Source organism: Colletotrichum fioriniae, assembly GCF_027942845.1.
Source record: "Colletotrichum fioriniae strain IMI 355084 chromosome Unknown scaffold_4, whole genome shotgun sequence".
NCBI lineage: Eukaryota > Fungi > Ascomycota > Sordariomycetes > Glomerellales > Glomerellaceae > Colletotrichum > Colletotrichum fioriniae.
This window is the reverse complement of record NW_027076840.1, coordinates 2930602-2950295: the sequence shown is the minus strand read 5'-3', so window position 1 is coordinate 2950295 and position 19694 is coordinate 2930602. Positions and strand designations below refer to the sequence as shown.

General features: G+C 43.0%; 2 protein-coding genes across 2 annotated transcripts; one reads left to right on the top strand and one right to left on the bottom strand.

The window, feature by feature from the left end:
* Positions 1 to 818: 818 nt before the first annotated feature.
* Positions 819 to 1798, bottom strand: DEP4 (FAD-dependent monooxygenase dep4; the record flags this gene model as incomplete). The annotated part of the gene is made up of 2 exons (XM_053199385.2): positions 819 to 1684; positions 1744 to 1798. 2 exons carry the CDS (start codon positions 1796 to 1798, stop codon positions 819 to 821), a joined length of 921 nt encoding a protein of 306 aa, XP_053043159.2.
* A 704-nt stretch (positions 1799 to 2502) lies between these two features.
* On the top strand, positions 2503 to 9937 carry DEP5 (Reducing polyketide synthase dep5; the record flags this gene model as incomplete). Its single annotated transcript, XM_065757167.1, has 6 exons — positions 2503 to 2674; positions 2735 to 2974; positions 3053 to 4040; positions 4117 to 4723; positions 4788 to 8966; positions 9062 to 9937. 6 exons carry the CDS (start codon positions 2503 to 2505, stop codon positions 9935 to 9937), a joined length of 7062 nt encoding a protein of 2353 aa, XP_065614380.1.
* Between the last annotated feature and the right edge of the window lie 9757 nt (positions 9938 to 19694).

The window sequence follows — 19694 nt, the reverse complement described above, 5'->3', positions numbered from 1 at the left end:
CTCCTCAAAGACACTGCTTTTGCGAAAGGGATTGAGACCCAAGTCCTTCATCAATGTGTCGATGTACTGAATACTTGATATCAGCCCAAGGCCTTTGACAAGATCTAGAAGAAATTGACAGCATACCGGGATATAGTCGTATATGAAATAAGAGTGTTTCTTGCCCTGCTCGAGATATCTCTTCCTCGTCCACGCATTAAAAGTCGCAGCTTCAAATTCCATTTCATCCCTGGACGGGAGATCGCGCCACCCGAGCATCCAGGAAACTCCCCAAAGCGCTTGGAGTTCGGCCGCCAGTGGTGTAAACGCCGAATGAATATGCCCAGGAAAGAGTATTGATCGGTCGCCCCGTGCCGCCAACGCAGGTACAACCAGACGGCGGAAATGTCTGTTGGGCCCTTGTTCCGCCATTCCAATAGCTTTCACGTCGCCATATTGTTCCGGGGCAGTCTTGAGATACGGAAGAAGCTCGTCGACGGTCCTTTCAGCCTTTTCGTCTAGCATTGTCCACCGTGAGAACACCTTGGTGTCATATTGTAAACCGAGCTCCTCACGGAGCTCGTGATCAAAAGTATCGTATCCCTTGTCAAATCCGGTGCAATGAATCACAATATCAGTTGCTACAGAGTATCCATTCTTCAAGTTGACAACGTCTTGATGCGACAGACACTCAATTTCCGTCGAATGAATCGTGACATCGCCTCGATGAAAGACTTTCCAAAAGTCAGGGGCGGTAGCAATACCGATGCCGCCGCTTCCCCAGCATACTCTGAACGATGGGTTCGTCAGCTGAGTCTCTGGTTTTGATACTATAATACTCACCCATCGCTATATGGTCTCGGCCGCAACTTCTCAGCATTCGGCGTCTTCCAGTATTCTGCATGTGATACGGACAGATAGTTGGCGGTTCTCCAGTAGATATTTGTCAACACCCGTCCGATGGCATTTCGTTGGAAGAAACTGTAAGGCATTCCAGATGTTGACATGATGCATGGACTGAAGCTTGAGGCGAACCGAGTTGAGATGTGGTCGGCAATATTCCATAGCCCCAAGAACGTCGGGGCATAAAGGCTGAAAGGACCGGATAGCCCATCACGCATGACCCAGTCAACATTCTTCCCCTCGCACAGCAGGTGGTAAACAGCGTCGTATGATGACTTGGAACGACCAACGACGGTAGCTCTCCGCACACTGCTCGAAATATACTCTTGATGTGATCCAAGCTCAAGCGAGTGGATTACGGGCTTCTGGAAGTTGTCTCTGGGCCATTTGGGAATGATGGGGCTAGAATTGGCTCCTGTAGCGTAGATGAGCTTGTTGCATTTTAGGTGATCTCCACCTTTGATATCGAGGATCCATCCTTCCGAGCCGGCTGGCCTCCTTGCAACCCTGGTCACGCGGGTCTTGAGGCGGAGCCTAGGCAGTAGGCCGTGATCTCTGGCGAAACTGTTAAGGTAATTGTGTATCGTCTTCCCGGAGACGAACCCATCAGGCGAGATCCCATCTTTGGACATCGGGTAGAAGGAGTATTGGAATAGTGGGTGGCTAATCTGAGCAAACAGGCTGGGATAAATTCGCTCCTTGGACCAGACCCCGCCGACTGTGCTGCTGTCATCGACGATGATGAGATTTGTCTCAGGAGCCAGCTCCAAGTATGTGCGAGCCGCCATTAGACCATACCATCCTGTGTAAACTATTAGCAAGACAACGATAGAGACTAAATCTCGGAAACTGTTCACTCACCAGCACCGACGACGATAACATCAAAGACATCTACGCCTTGCCCATTTGTCGACATGTTGAGAAAGCTGGAAGATGAAGTGGTTACAGACTCTTGCACATAGAGGTTCAATGATTTGAATAAACGTGACCCAGATGTCAGATTGATGGAATACAGGAGATTGTTGGTTTGTTTTGAGGCTCTCTTTCCTGCCTCGCCATTGGGGAGCCAAGGTCAATACCGCCAAGTCCGATGCTAATGCAGAACCGGTGCTCTCCGGCTTACCCTGCCTCGGGCGAAGGATTCGTCCTCCGAAGGAACGGATCGGCCGTTCCGACGGCGCAGGTTGGCCAACGGCGAAGGATTCCTATCATCCCCCACGGAGATCCCGCTCAAAAGTGCCAAAAGTTACGGGAGGTGTTGGAGCAGCATCTGGAACGTTTCCAGGAATTTACTGGGTCAAGCTTCTGCTCGACGCCACAAACAGACGTAGCAAGACGGATGAAGGGTATTCGGGTTGCGGACACAGCACTGCACAGCGCATGCGCATTTGGGCGTATGAGAAACTCGGTGGATATCCACAGGCTTGAATTACCGTGATTCCCCGTTAATATATATAGCATTGTCGATATGATCATGAGCTGCCAATATATCTTGTAGGTAGTAAGTGGCAGCATATGAAGTCTTAGGATTATTAGAATATCTGTCCCTAATCTTTGATTCATAACCTGGCCAATTTTCAGACGCTCGTAAACCTTTCACATCAACACACCATAGACAAAATGCCTCATTTCCATGAGACATCCTCGAGCGCTTCAGACGCAGCTCCCAAATTTGACCCTGAAACCGGAGGAGCTCATCAGCGCATCGTCAGCGATGATGAGTACGCCGCTTCTTCATCCTCAGAGGTGCCACTAAGCCAGCAGCTGGAGCCAATCGCAGTCGTTGGAATGGGTGAGATCTCCGACGCACATTGCGGTCATTGCCGAGCTGCTGCTGACACATAGGAATCAGGATGCCGCCTGCCGGGCGATGTCAGCTCCCCGTCCGACTTTTGGAATTTGATGATGGAGAAGCGCAGTGGCCAGACGCCCAAGGTCCCTCCGTCCAGGTTCAACATCGACGCCCATTTCCATGCAGATAATGACCGGCCTGGCAGCTTTGGTGTACTTGGCGGCTACTTCCTCAATGAGACTCTGCAAGAGTTTGATCCGGCCTTCTTCGGCATAACTCCAGTCGAAGCCACGTGGATGGGTTAGTGTTGTCCTTGGAGCTTTATCAACAAGACATTTGCAGCAACATCAACAGCCCACTGACGAATTTCATCTCTAGATCCGCAGCAGCGGAAGCTTCTAGAGGTCGTCTATGAAGCCTTCGAGTCAGCCGGTCTGACCCTGGACCAGCTCTCCGGATCGGACACAGCCTGTTTCATGGCCACGTTCACGGCAGACTTCCAGCAAATGTCCTTCAAAGAGCCCTCGTTCCGTCACAGCCTGGCAGCCACCGGTGTAGACCCCGGCCTCCTGAGCAACAGAGTCAGCCACGTCTTTAACCTTCGCGGCCCTAGTATTGTCGTCAACACGGCTTGTTCCTCATCTGTCTACGCCCTACACAACGCATGCAACGCCCTGCGGACGTACGAGTGCTCAGCTGCTGTCGTCGGCGGCAGTAATCTCATTTTGACCGTTGACCAGCACATGAACACCGCAAAGCTAGGCGTTTTGTCGCCAACGTCTACGTGTCATACGTTCAACAGCTATGCGAACGGATACGGACGCGCTGAGGGCGTTGGGGCCATCTATCTCAAGCGCTTGAGCGATGCTATCAGGGATGGCGACCCAATTCGTGGCGTCATCCGTTCCAGTGCAACGAACAACAATGGCAAAGCTCCAGCTGTTGGCATCACTTATCCAGGATTTGACGGGCAAAGAAATGTCATGAGGCAGGCATATAGGCGCGGTGGTCTGGAACCCATGCTGACAGGATATTTCGAGTGCCACGGAACGGGCACGGCAATAGGAGATCCGCTCGAGGTTCACGCCGTGTCGGATGTTATGAACGGGGCTCGGACTGAGGCTGACGGGCCTCTGCATATCGGCGCTGTCAAGACCAATATCGGACATAGCGAGGCGGCCAGCGGGCTATCTGCCGTTATCAAAGCTATACTTATTGTCGAAAGAGGCATCATACCGCCCACGCGAGGCGTTACCGAACTAAATCCAAAAATTGATTGGCAAGGTTGGCAAGTCGATGTGCCCACGAATCCTACACCATTTCCAAGCGGACTACCTGTAACCAGAGTCAGCGTCAACTCCTTTGGGTAAGACCTAATCAAACTTTTTCATCCAACGGTTTTCAAGTAAATGGTTCTGAAGGTTTACTGACTCAGAGTCTAGATACGGCGGCACAAATGCGCATACTATTATCGAGAGCCCCAGGTCCTTGCTAGCATCACCACAAGCCTACAAGTATTCAATGCCTGGGAACACAAGCAAGGGAAAGTTGGCGCGAGGAACAGTGAATCGCAACAGACCATATCTATTACTCTTTTCTGCTCACGAGATCGGAGCACTGAAGAGAAACCTCGCGGCGCTTGGAAAGGTGGCCGTGGACTACAGCTTGCTCGACCTGTCTTACACCCTCGCCAACCACCGTACACGCTTCCCGAGCAAAGGCATGTTAGTCACGACGCCGGCTACTCTTCATGGAACCTTCATCAACGGCACCCCCGAACTTGCTCTTGCAGACAGGAAGGAGACTGCCCACGTTCTCGGCTTCGTTTTCACCGGCCAGGGCGCGCAGTGGGCTCGCATGGGGGCGCAGCTAATGACTTACTATCCGACCTTTCTCATGTCGATCCGACGGATGGACATGGTATTGGAAGACCTTGATGACGCTCCCTCTTGGACATTGGAAGAGGCGCTTCTCGAGGATCCAGCCGTCTCTAGAGTTAACCAAGCCGAGTTCTCCCAGCCGTTGTGCACCGCCATCCAAGTTGCCCTCGTCCAGCTCCTTCGTCTTTGGGGGAATCAAGCCTTCAGTGACCCTTGGACACTCGTCTGGCGAGATTGGGGCTGCGTTTGCTGCCGGTCACCTATCCGAGTCTGAAGCTATTCTGATAGCGTACTACCGTGGGCAAGTAGTCAAAGACATCGACACTGCTGGCGCAATGATGGCCGTGGGCCTCGGCGCAGAAGCTGTGGCTCCCTATATCGAGGCTCATCAGACAGAAGTCGTGATTGCTTGTCATAACTCTCCATCTGGCGTCACTTTGAGCGGCAACGTCGACGCCTTGAAGACAATCGAAGCAAATTTGCAGACAGAGGGTATCTTTGCTCGCCTTGTTAAGACAAACGGCAAAGCTTATCATTCACGACACATGCTCCCAGCCACCGAAAAATACGAGTCCCTTATCCGCAAAGCTAGACAGGCCAGCCTCACGAAACTAATGTCAGACAAAGCGAAGATGGTATCGTCAGTGACCAACTCTGTTCTGTGTGAGGACGCAGTACTTGACGAGAAGTACTGGAGCGCCAACCTCGTTAGTCCAGTCCTCTTTAATCAAGCAGTGCAAACGGCCCTCACGAGCAAGGATCTTCCCGCGATCGACATCTTGATCGAGATCGGACCTCACTCGGCACTTTCAGGACCCATTCGACAAATTAAGACTGAAATGAAGGCTGAAAAGCTTCAGTACTTGCCGACTCTCACCCGTGGTTCTCGCTGCGCCGAACAAGTCCTCAAACTGGCTGGGGAACTGTTCCTGCGCAACTATCCCCTTGGTCTCGCGACAGTCACGGCAATCGAGGAGGTGTACCCATCTGGTAAGATCATTCCTCGCAAGGGCAACCTCATCGTGGACTTGCCGCCTTACCAGTGGGACAAGACAAAGAAGTTCTGGGCCGAGTCGCGCGAGAGTAGAGAGCACCGGTTTCCATGCTTCCCGCGACATGACATTCTAGGTCAATTAACGATTGGCGGATCCTTGGCCGAGCCAACATGGCGCAATATCTTGCGCATCAAGGATCTCCCATGGCTTCAGGACCACTCGCTAGGAGGAGAGGCAGTCTTCCCTGCTGCCGGATATCTTTCTATGGCCATGGAAGCGGTGTCTCAGATCAACGAGACTTCTGACAGTCCGGTCATCATTGACTCGTATGTGTTTAGGGGTGTCGCCATTCAACAGGCCTTGGTTACACCTGATGACGACAGTGGTATCGAGGTCCTGCTAAACATGCGCTCCTCGAACCTTGGCAACGGCGAAGCTAGCAAAAGGTGGTGGGACTTCAACGTCTCATCCGTGTCAACAGAAGGCCATCGCAAGAATCACATGGCGGGAAGCATCAGCTTCAACACAGAGCGGCACAGGCCCGCCGCGAAGCAAGTTCCAAACCTCCCGCAACGCGCATCTGGGAAGCTCTGGAACCAGGCCCTGAAGCAAGTTGGTTTCAACTACGGGCCGACATTCCAAGACATGGATAACATCACCTTTGATGGATCCACGTACTGTGCACATGCCACGACAAACATCAAGACTGCCGTCATGAAGAATGAGTCCCGCCATGTGCTTCACCCGGCGGTCCTCGACTCGTGTCTTCAGCTTATGATCGTCGCCATCTGGGCTGGCCGCGCCGGCGCGATGCAGTTCGGTGCAGTGCCTGTCCGCGCCGAAGAAATTCTCATCTGGAAGCCTACCGCGGAGCAGTCTAATGACGGTGAAGGTGCGGCTGCCACGGCTTTCTCTTGGATCGACCCGCGTGGCCAAAGAATCTTCAATGCTCACAATCAACTGGTAGCGGCTGATGGTCAGATTTTGATGGAGATTCGGAGCATGCGCTGTACTGCGTACGAAGCCGCTATTCCGCAACGACTGGAGACCTTGATACAGCCTCAGCCGTACTCACAGATCGTCTCCAAGCTGGATGTTTCGTGGCTGAATGGTCCTCAGAAGAATCTTGAAGTTGTCGATTATGTTGAGCTTGCCGAGTTCAGAACACCAGGTCTAAGAGTTCTTGCTACCGACGCTACGATAGCAGGCTATCTGGTGGATCGGCTTCCTGACCTGTGCTTGACAGTTCTTGTCACCAGCACTAGCGAAGCTGAGATCGAATCAGAATGGAGGAAGTTCAGGAGTGTTACTCTTCAGAAACTCGACTGGGCAGCAGGCACGACGGCTGAAGCTTTTGACAAGATCCAGGACAAGTTTGACCTGATCATCGCCCCGAATACTTCTTCCAAAACATTGCACCTTGTTTCCAAGCTCATGGCCGACAATGGGAGCGCCATCCTTGGAAATGAAAATTGCCCAACGGATGAAGATCTGAAAGAAGTCGACATCGTAAGGTCAGACTTATCTTTGAAGAACGGTGCAGTTGTTACGTCCAAGGTTAGGGAGGTTCGAAAGCTCACATCAACGCCCGTTCAACTCGTGTACTATATGGCTTTGACAGAGCATGTCAATCGACTACAGAGAAAATTGGAGGAGTTTGGCTGCAAAGTTGAGACTTGCAAGCTGGGAGACACTTCCTCTTCCGCTGCCAATGTCATCATGCTGGCGGATCTGGAGAAACCATTGGTTGCTAACATGTCGGAGCTTGAATTCCAATATCTTCAGAGAACACTCAGCGATGTCACCAACATCCTGTGGATTTCCGAGGGTGGCATATCAGGTGCTGGTGTGGTTCCAGAGTACGCGATGACGAGGGGACTCTTGAGATCGCTTCGATCTGAGAGGGCTTCCCTGAGAGCAAGCGTTGTTGACTTTACCCCTCGCGACGTCGAATCCGAGAATTTCGTCTCCACAATCGCTTCATTGGCCGTTACGATCTTTGGAAACGAAAGAACGCTCGAGACCGAGTACCTCGTCCACAAAGGTCAGCTTGCCATCAGCCGCCTGGTCACATCAGACAAGATGAATCAGACACACAGGCACTCCAGTGGGGAGACACAACCACAACAGTTCACTCCCGAAGCCAGACTAGTAGGGAAAATGGAGTCTGGAAAAGTTGTTTTTGACTTGGATGATCTTGACTCAGGGGAACCATCTCCAAACGAGATCGAGTTTCGTCCACTGGCGACAGGTCTGAATGGCGAAGGTTACACCGTGATATCAGGCGCCTCCTTTGAGACTGAATTCAGCTATGAAACCTCGGGCGTAGTCACACAGACTGGATCGGCTGTTACAAAGGTATCTGTGGGTGACCACATCGTGGCATTCAGCTCAGAGAAGTTCTCCAACTACCAGCGCGTCAATGAGAACCAAGTACAGAAGCTCGATGTCTCAGAATCCTTCACGACCATGGCAAGCCTACCTATGTATTACGGTGCCGCTTTGTATGGTTTACAAAATTTGGCAAGGCTTCAGAAAGGAGAGTCAGTTCTAATTCTTCCCGATTCTGGACAACTCGGAGCAGCCGCCATCAATGTTACACAAGCTCTCGGGGGTATTCCGTTTGTTGCTGTGCGCGGGTCAGCCGAAGCGGAAGACGTGGCAAGGATCTTTAACTTGAAAAGCGAGCACATCCTCCTCGAATACTCTCCTGAAATGCTGGTCAATCACGAGTTTGACGTGATCTTCTCGGGCAGCTCGACTGAACCAACAGTATCTCGAGAGGCCTGGAGGAACCTGCCTGCTTTCTCACGATTCGTGAGCTGCGGCACCGACATCACTTCCTCGTTTTTGGATGCCGTACCATCATCACGAGGGGCAAGTTTTCTCTCCGTGAACTCGGTTGGACTCTTCAAGAGGCCTTGCATACTTGGCCAGCTTCTCGAGCAGATTATCACACTGAACCGCCAAGGTTTGATTTCTGCCCCAGAACTAACCATCCGCAACATCACTGAACTGAATGAGACTGTCGCCACTTTCTCAAATAAGCTCTGTGATTCCAAGATAGTCGTCACACACGAAGCAAGGGGGGGTACAGTGGATGTAGTCCGAGCCCGTCCGCATTTGCGACTACGACCGGATGCCACTTACCTTCTTGTTGGATGTCTTGGCGGCCTCGGTCGTAGCCTCACATCGTGGATGATGAAACGTGGAGCGCGTAACTTTGTATTCCTTTCGAGGTCCGGCACCGACTCTGAGCAAGCCACCATCTTGGTCAAGGATCTGAAGGCTCGAGGCGCCAAAGTGCAGGTACTTAGGGGCGATGCTGCTGTGAAGGAAGACGTGGAGAAAGCTGTCGCCTCGATTCCGGATGATCGACCTATTCGTGGTGTTGTGAACGCCGCAATGGTCTTGAGAGTAAGCCGATTCCTCGTTTTCTTTTTGATGGAAACCCCCGGTTTCCTCAAGAGGCACCCTTAATGACACCTTTGATCATGCTGACGTGGTTGCAGGATGGTCTGTTCCAAAATATGCCATATGAAAATTGGATCACCTCAATTCGACCAAAGGTTTTAGGGAGTAAGAACCTCCATGATGTCACTGCTGAACTGCCTCTCGACTTTTTCCTCATGACTAGCTCTGTCTCTGGCATTCTAGGAACGCCGACACAATCCAACTACGCCGCGGCGAACTCCTACATGGACGCGCTAGCCCGTTTACGACGCGCTCAAGGTAAACCCGCATGCGCCGTGATTCTCCCCATGGTTCTTGGCGTAGGTGTCGTAGCGCAGAACCTCGAGCTGGAAGATTCCCTCAAGCGCAAGGGAATGTACGGCATCGACGAGGAAGCACTACTAGAAGCCTTCGAAGTCGCCATTCTAGAGCAACAACAACAGCATAATACGGAATTTGATCACCTCATCGTTGGCCTCGATCCGGCAGAGCTATATAAGACAAGTCGCGAGGTCGCTGGCGATGTGGACGCCTTTTGGGCCGCCGACCCGCGCTTCTCTGGGCTCGTACATGCCATGCAGGTCAGCGGTGGCGGCAGCCAGGGAGCCAGTGGCGGAGATGACGGCTCGGTCTTGACGCGGATCAAGGCAGTTGGTCAGGATTCGCCAGCCAAGGCCTCCCGGCTGGTGCGCGATCATTTTGTTGCCAAGTTGACGCGCGTTCTACTGGTCGATGAGGCTGACTTTGGAGAGGAGGAGAGTGGGCGGTCTATTGCGAGCTATGGAATTGACAGCATGATTGGGGCTGAGCTTCGGAATTGGATTTTCAAAGAGCTATCGCTTGACATTGCTTTTCAGCAGCTCTTAAGCCCTTCGCTTACAATTTTCAAGTTTGCGGAGCTGGTGTGTGTCACTCAAGGAATACTCGTGGAGTAGGGAGTAGGAGACCGTATGTCATCTCCATGGCTCAACTGGGCGGTTTTCGTGGCTTCAAGTTTTCAAAGTCTCCTTGCTTTAATTGGATTCATTGGGTGCTCTTGAGTTTTGTCGACCTCGCCAGCGCTCGAAGTACCGGATCTGATAAGAAGTAAGACCTAGATTCTGTCGTCTTCTCTTTCTATTCAACTAGCCAATTACTGAAAATCTACGGCCCATCTTTCTGAGCTGAAATTCTTGTCTGCTTCTTCTTTTTGGTTCTTTAGTTTAGCTTTTCTTCATATCTAATTGACGAATAATTTCTGGTATGTGCGGTTTGAGTTGGCGTCTGAGCCCTCATAGTGCCAGGGAATCAAAACCATTCTTTTCATCCCATTCCTGCAATTTGGCTTCAACATGGAAAACACACTGGTGCCAATATCCACCAGATTCCTCGATGTGGTCCAAAGCCGCGAAAAGCAATCTCGACGAAGCAACGACCCCATTCACCGTCTCGCGGCTTCCACCATGAATTAGCTCTCGGTACAGCGCCTTGAGGGCCATGGTGAGCGGCCAAGCAATGAAGATAGCTTGTAACATAATGATATCGCTGTCTGCCTTCCACGGTGAAGGCAAGTTGAGTCGCACGGCACTGGAGATTTGGAACGCCGCGGCCGTGGCGCGCCGCTGGCTTTCAGCCGTCATGAGTGGCGGCAGCCCTTGTTCTCCGCTTTGCCTTATGGCAGACTCGTGCGAGAAGATCTCTGTTGCGCGCAGGTTCAGGTACAGACTGAAGGCTACGGGGTCCTCCCGTATTGAGGTGGCATTGAGGTGCCGCTTGAGCATACTGAAGAGCTCATCTGTGGTCTTTACTAACGCGCAGTACCCATCCCAGAAGCTGGTTGTAGCACGTCGTTGTCCGTGGTCGAAGCAACGTAGGGCCAGGTCTACCATCAAGACGCAGCCTGCGTAGGATGAGATCTCCTGCCATTGATCGGGACGTATTTCCCAAAGAAATGGCATGTTGATTGGAACCAGATCAGATCTGAGTAGCCCTGGTGAAGGCAGCTTTATTCGGAAATTCTGAAGAGTACGTCAGTTTGAGCGATTTGTAGAATTTACAGATTGATTATACGTCGGCCATACCTTCACATCACCCAACTGACACTGCCACCCTGTGCGTGTCTTTACGTAGCTCTGCAAAATATAAAGTCCCCAAAAGGTACGACGTCGTTCTTCCAAAATCACAGGGTCATCAGTAGGCGGCAGACGTGAAAGGGGACCACTCGGTCCTCCGTCATCCTGTGAGGGTTCACTGTCATCGCCCTCGTCCATTCGATGTATACGGAGAAGCCTGCAAAGCAGAGCAGCACGCCCCAGAGTAAGCCAGCTTCTTTCTAGTTTCCGATCCATGGCCTCAAAACGACCTATGAACAACAGAGCCTGTACAAAGTTGATGTCGTTCAATCCGCCGTCACGCTCGCACTTCTCCGCGTGATTACGCGCTAGACTGTAGCAAGTAGACTGCCGGTTGGGGTCTTTAGGGGAATGCGCACAACCAGCGAGGGCCACGGCGTACACCAGGGCGCTCACCGCGGGCCCGCTGCTGCCCGTCGATTCAGCCAAGAAACGGTCTCTGTTAAGGAATGGAAATGAAAAGTAGACGGAATCGAAGTAATGGTTGTGTAACGTGCTCAGTTCCGCTGGTGAGATTTCTTCTTCGGGGCTACTGTTAGATAACGATTGCGGTGAGAGGCGATTGAGTAGGAGGGTGTCCAGGGGTTCGAGCGCCGCCAGCGAGTGATTTGTCCAATCGAATAACAGGCTAGTGTCCTCGCCTTCGGTAAACGAGGTGAAAAGATCAATGTCGAGCATGGATGAGTTGGTCAAAGGCAGATCAATTGCGGCACTCATGTTTCTGGACTTATCCACATTCACGGGTGTGCTGGTAGTCGACAGCCCTGGAGCCGGAGCGATTTGGGTCTGCAGTGTCGTCACTGGTGGCAGTTGGTACTGAGAACTTCGTCGCGAGCTCGTATTCGGCGTGATTGTATCCGGTGTCTCTGGCCAACGCGATACTACCGCTTGCTCCGCGGCGCTTGACCGCGATTGCGGGCGCAGTAACGAAGGACCCCGAGGTGTGTTCAGCGCGAGCTGAGCCTCGGTCTTGGCCAGACGGTCTTGGAGCTGCTGCAGCTGCTCATCTCGTGTCCTACGTTGATGAGCATGATTGTAGCTGCACGGCTGGTTGAGACGATCGCATCGTCTTCAGACAAGCGCGAATGATCAGCCTTATGGTCTAAAGCCTGACGTGGGCGCGATGCTAATTGTAAGGCACGTATGAACTCAAGCTGGTGGAGTTGTAACACACCTGCATTTTGGCAGTCCTCGATCACACCGGACTTTGCGTTCTCTACAATGTCGCGCGGTCAGCGGTGTCGTATTGAGTGACCTTCATTTAGGCGGACGGAAATCTTGCCTGCAAATTTCACAAGCATGATGCGCTGTAAAGGGAGTCCCGCTAGAGGACGGTCTCATTGTGTTGACTGTGAGAGCTTGTTGTTTGCGAGCGACTTGCCGCGGTGATCAGTCGGTCAAAGCGAGCTGTTCTTCATCCAACTCAACATCTGGGTGCTCTCGGTATGATATCCATGAGATGATGCAGCATGGGGAAAAAAAGCCTGACGTGTTGTCCTCGGCAAGCGATGCGACGGCAAGGCTGTGCCCCAGATGTGCCTCCCTCTATCTAAGCCACGTCCAGGGTTTCACACACTGATCGCCGATCTCTCCCTTAACTGTGTATCCGTACGGAGTACCTAGGACAAAGGATTGCTTGGGTGCATAGTTTGCACATGGAAGCTACAATTCTGCGATCACAATTCCGACCAATAAACGACATGTCGACTCGTCCCCTGGCGGCTCTTTCGGGACAGATCTTCCATCTTCCGGAGCCACACGGCGGACTTCTGCAGTAGTGTTCTTCCTTCGTTGCGGTAGTAGCTTTCGCAGATAACGGGCGCCGTGGATGGCTCTGAGGAGTCATAACACTTCTAGGACTATTAGGGGTCTGAGAATCTCGTTGGGTGGGGAGGTGGGGGGGGGGCTGGCAAAGATAAAGCAGTTGACAATCACTCTTTTCGCAGCCAATGAGAGAATAAACGCGGGATCTGATTGGTATCCCGTCTACTGAGGCAATTGACCAAGGTTACGCCAAGATATGACTGCAGGACGCCCGCATATCATATGTTTACGTATTCGGCTAGAGCAATGCACCGCGATACGGGAGTATTATAGCAGTGTTAAAAACAGGACGTATTTTGATAAAGATGCGCACAAGGATTACTATAGGCATTTACGATATCGCCATTTTAAGTAGATATTCGAGCTCACATCAGCGGGCCTTTACGCGGCCCGCGGCGGGCCGCATGAGCACGCCCGCATTAGCACGCCCGTATTAGTAATGAGTTCAGGATGCGAATCCTGTAAATTCTATCACACCAAGCTGTTCATAACAGGCATCTTTAGTAGACGTGCATGATTTTGAGATTGGACGCGATCGCGGGGCCCCGTAGTAGAGAAGTGGAATTCTATAAGTTCATATGGAGGTGGAGGCTAAAAGTAAGTTCACATGCCAGGGGGCCTGGCCACGATATAACAGTCGGTACAAACAATAAGATACCGTACTATTTAACAACTACGGGTTAACTAATGAAAAGCATTAGGAAGCAATCCTTACATAGTGCTTAATTTACTGACTTTAAATATTGTTTATTACTAATGGCTTAAGATTGGGGAAATAGACTCTTTAAGATGCACGGTATTATCCGAGGCCCTCTTCAAAATAGCAACTAATATCGGCAAGTGCAGTAAAACAATACGCAAGGTTGCCTGTTAAGTGTGATTAAATGATTATCTAGTAACATGCGGATGTACTTGATGTGTGCTTTGATACCCGAATTCTTGTCGAGACGAGAGCGCTATAATCCTGCCTACATACAAGAGCTGTTCCTAAATCGACTAAACATGCCTGTTGCTTTTGCTGCTACTCCTGACTAGATGCCATTACTGCCGTCCAAGGCCTCGTAAATATATAGCATCTACGATTAGTCGGAGATATGTGATTACGTTCCTTTTGACCAAAGGTTGGGCTCTCATAGTTGCGTGTCGAGCTGGAGTTAGAGGGCCCGAAATTTGCGCTTCGTCTATATCCTCTTCTTTAAAGACACGGATGTGGCTGCGGTTGGCATGACGTGAATAAGATATAGGATAACTGTCCGATGAGACGCGGGTATGTCCATTTGGGTTTTCACTTCCCTATTATGTTGAAAGAAGGCACCAAAGAAATAACCTAGGGAAGTACTAATTATCGGCTAGACGGGAAAGATCCCTCGACTACTTACTCAAGTGGGAAATTGCTAACCGCACGCCTGCCGATTTAAAAAAGCCTCTAAGCTTTTACGATGTTCCATGGCTCTCTTTATCTTCAAGCAAGAAACCCTTTGTGGAACGGGACTAGTTTTACTAGTGGGGCTATTAATTATTTTCCCTAAGTATTTATAACGTATATGCATAGCGAGTTGCCTATTATAGCGAGTTGCCTACTTTTAAATACCCTCTTGCTATTTATATAAGTTAATTAAGCTATATTATATAAAATTAATTAGAACTACTTATTAACCTCTTTTTTAGAGGTCTCTTAAACTATTTAATATATTTATATATTATATTTAATCTTTTTATAATTACTATATCGCTATTTATATAATTTACCTCCCCTTATATAAATACTTTTTTAATATATATTTTTATTTTTAATATTAATTACTATGTTACGACTTATTATATATAACTAAGACTAGGGCCTGCCCCGTAGGCTTATAGCGTATTACGGCTAGCTAGTTATAGTAAGTATATTAATAGAAGTTAAAGCTACGATAACTAAATAAACAGTATTATAGTCATAAATAGCTTCCCTAAAGCTATATCTATAAATCGTACGGTAGATAAGGCTTCGGTAATTAATTATAGTCTTATTAAGAGGAGTTCTTAATAAAAATAGCTAAAAATAATTATAAAATCTAATACTAAGTTAATTATTAAAAAAGCTATAAAAAGTCTATTTTTAAGCCCGGCTTAAGTCTATACTATATATAAGTTTTATCTATAAATATATCCTTTATAATACTACTATTTATAATTACTTAACTATTTACTAAACGGTTATTCGTCCTACTTATATATAATTATCCATCCTACTTTTTTATAAGCATCCGTTCTTTATTTTATTATATAATCTTAGTTACGTAACTTATTTATAGTTCTTCTGTCCTAAGAGGAGTTATCCTAAGTTCGTTCCTTTTATATATATAATATAATAACTACTATAAGTCTTATAGGGCGGCCCCTAGCTTTATTATATTTATTAAGTCGTAATATTAGCTTCTCCTCTTAAAAATCTAGTTCTTTAAGCCTATAAATAGGTCGTTTATTCCTAAGTTAAAGAATCGTTAAGTTTATTTTATTAAAAAATATATTAATATAATATTAAGTCGAATTAAAAAAATTAAAATCTTAAGTAGCTATATCTTATTATAAGCTATTATATATTATTCATTTTTCTAATAAAAAGTATAAAAAATAATACCTTATTTAAATTATTACTCGCATAATATCTAGTATTTAATCCTTTTTAATTCCGATATTTATAAGACATATTATTACTTAAGTATATTATATAATATTTTTATTAACGCTATTTATACCCATAAGTAATTATAATCCTTATCTAATAATCTAGGCTAATTTAGTATAGTTAATTATTTAATAATAAAATCTAATTAGTTAAATCGTAAGGAGTAAGCAAAGGAGTTACGCTTTTTAAAAGAGGGCTATAGAGTTATAAAAAAAAACTAAGGCTTATTAAAAAGCTTAGGCTAAGTTAAATAAATCGTTATCTAAACTAAAAATATCTTCGTATTTAAAAACGAATAGTATTTAAAAAAAAGTTATATTATATTAAAAGAATTTTTTAAAAATATTAAAAAATACTTTATTAATAGCTCATGAGGCATAAACTAATAGTATTTTTAGGGTTATTAATTAGGACGCTATAATAGCTAGGAGTTCTAGTTTTAATTTTAATTTTAATACTCCTTAAAAAGTTATTAAGAGTTCTAGAAGTTCGTAATAAGTTCCTATATATTTTCTTTATATTTATAATTTTTTTTATTTAATTAAGAATTCTCGTATTTTATTCTTAACCCTATAATTAATAATCTTTTTAACTTCGTATTCTAATTTGTTAGGTTTTATAATAATATAATTTTTTTATATATAAACCTTTAAGTACTAGTTTAAAAAAGTAAAATATAAAAAACTAAATAATACTTTATTATATCTAGGAGTCTTAGCTTATAGTTAATATTTAAGACTTTTTAAATAATTTTAAAAAAATCTAAGTTTTTTATAATTTAGTTTATTACTTAGTCGTTTTATTTTAATATTATAATAAAAAAGATAAGCGCTATCCCCTTTTTTAAAATTAGTCCTCTAATCCTTAATCTATCTACGTTTTTTTTTATATATTAATATACAAATTCAAAATCCAAAAATACTTCTTTTTAAATTTCTCTAAGTTTCGTTACGTTTACTACTACTTTAATAGCCTATAGCCTTTATTTTATTTCTTTATATATTATTAACTAGTATCTATAGTTTAAATAAAATAGGGATTCTTTTATACTTTCACTAACTATACTATTATATACGAATTAGGCTATTAATAATAATATTACCTAGTTATTCTAATCGTAGTTTATATAATAATAAAAGTATATCTTAAGAATTTAGTTAATTTTTTTTATTTAACTATCGGTTTATAGATAAAAAAGCGGTTAATAATTTATAATTTATATTAAGTTACGAAATTAAGGATTTCCAAAACTTTAAAATAAATAAAGTACTTTTATTAAAAATAATTTCCTTTAGCATACTATAAGTAGTAATAATATTTTTTAAAGAACGTATATACTAATTCTTTTATATTACTAGTTTTTTTTATAAAATATAAAATAAGCGAACTTAGTAAGTTAATTAATTATAATTAAGATATTATCATACTATATATTTATAAATAGTTCTTTAAACTTTAATAATTTAATAATAAAGTCCTATAAAATCGATTATTATACTTCTATAAGTAGTTATAATAATTATAATTTATTATATAGTTTATATGAGCTATTTTTACTTTTTTTTATAAATCGCGCAATCTTTAATTACGTTAATAATTTTAATACGTATAACGGATTTATTATAATATTAATAAATCTATTTCTATATTTTAATAACTCTTTAATAACCGTATGCGGGTATATTATAAATTTTTAAAATAAGCTCAGGGGTTATTTTTTTTTATTAGGCTAGTATTAATCCTTTTAATTATTATAAGAAGTTTCGTAATTAATATAAGGCTACTATCCTTTTTTTTTAAGGATAATTTATATTTCTTCAGGGGACTATAACTTCGTAATTAGGTCTTTTACTAAGAGCGTCTATTTTACTATTTTTTAAACCTTTTTAATAAATAATTTAAAAATTATATTTAAATAAGAACTCGCTCTATTTAACTTATCGTTTATTTAAATTCTTATTTATTATAAAGTTTATTAGGTTTTTTATAGTTTATATAAACTATAACTTTATACTTAGTTTTAAATAACTATAGTCTCTATTTTTAAAAATACTTTAATAATAGTTATTAGTTCTTTATTATAAATTTATTAATTTAATTTTACTCCGTAGAATACCTTAGAGTAAAAGTAATATAAGTAAAGTTTCTCTTATTTATTTTATTATCCTAAAACTACTCCTATAATAAAGTCCGAGGCATTAGTCTTAATTTTAAAAAGGTTTTTTTAGGGTCTAGGATTATAATAACTAGTTTAAAAATAACTAGGTCCTTAACCTTAGTAAATACTTTTTCGTATTTAGAGTCCTAAATAAATAGGTTATCTTTTTATATTAGGTTATTAAGAGGTCTAATAATATTAGCATAGTCTTTAAGGAATTATTAATAGAAGTTAATAAATCCTAAGAATCATATATATCCTTAATATTTTATAATATAAGCTAGTCCCTAACTACTTTTACTTTTAATACTTATATATAGATTTATTTTAGTATTATAATATATTTAAAAAAAATTTATTTTCTAAATATAAAACTCGTACTTAGAGGGTTCGGTATATAGTTTAGTATTTTAAAATTTTTAAAATACTATATAAATATACTTTTTATATATTTTAAAGTTAGGAAAAAAAATAAAAAATATTATTAATATAAATAATAATAAAGATATTAATATACTCCTAGAGTATATAATTAACTATTATTTAAAAAGTTACTAGAATATTAATAAGTCTAAAGGGTATAATAAAATACTTAAAAAGTCCTTTATAAATTTAAAATACCGTTTTCTATTCGTTTTTTTTTAATTCGAATTTAGTTAAATACTTCTTTAAAATCTATTATAATAAACTAATTAGCTTTATAAAATAAATCCCTAAGTTCGGTAATAAGTAATAAAAAATAATAATTCTTTTTTCGTAATTTTATTAAGTTTCTTATAGTTAATAATAGGTCTTAGTTTTTTTTTCTTTTTTTTAATATAAAAAAAATAGGGGTAATTTAGTAAGGGATTTTGAGGGTTAAATATATCCTTTCTTAAATTTTTTTATTAATATATTCGTTAAAATAGTCTTATTCTTTTTTAGTTTATAGGGTATATAAAAAAGAACCTAAGTTATATTCCTTCTTTAAGTTCGATCTCTATATCCTAATTACTATATTCTAATAATCCTATTTCTTTAAGTTCTATAAATAGTCTTATATATTTCCAATACTCCTTAGGTATAATCTAGAATTATTCTAATCCCTAATTATTTATACTAAGTACGAACTTCTTAAAAGCCTTTTACTATCCTAGCAAAAAACTATATATTATATTTCTTTTTTTTAAGAGTTACAAGAAATTTATTTAAACCCTTTTTTTTTAATTATTTAATAACTAAATTTACTTATTAAACCTAGCTAGTAGTCTAATCTATCTATAAGTTATATTTTCATAACTACGAGATTCTTAAAATAACGTTAATATTTCCAATCTCCGTAATATCATATTATAATTAATCCTTATAATTATTAATATATATCAAAAAAATATACAGTCTCTCGATTAACATATTTATTATCGTAATTAACTCTTTCTCCTTTTACTATTTATAATTAATATAAATTATCTTTCCATATCTATAATAAGTTAAGTTCATTTACTATTTTTAATAATATAAAACTTCTTTATATACCGCTATTAATTATAATACGTAGTCGTCGTCTATATATAACGAGTTTAATTAATAAATATACGTCGTATTATTATCTAGTTACGTATAAAAACTTATTTTCAATATTCGCCTTTCGTCATTCCTTTACGATTAGCTTTTTTAGTTTTTTAATATTCTATTCCTTAATTATTCTTTTTATTCCGTTTATTCTTATTATTCTCTCTAAGCTCGTGCCTTAGGGATATAATAGATCTAATACTAGTCATACCTATAATCAGTCTATATTATATTATTATTATTCTAATATTATATAAAGAAATTTAGGCTTAGTCTAAATATCGCTTTATAAATCCTATTAAAATATATAATCGTCTAGTTTAGTAACTAATTATTAATATAAACATCCTTAATAAGTCGGTTATTATATCTTCGTA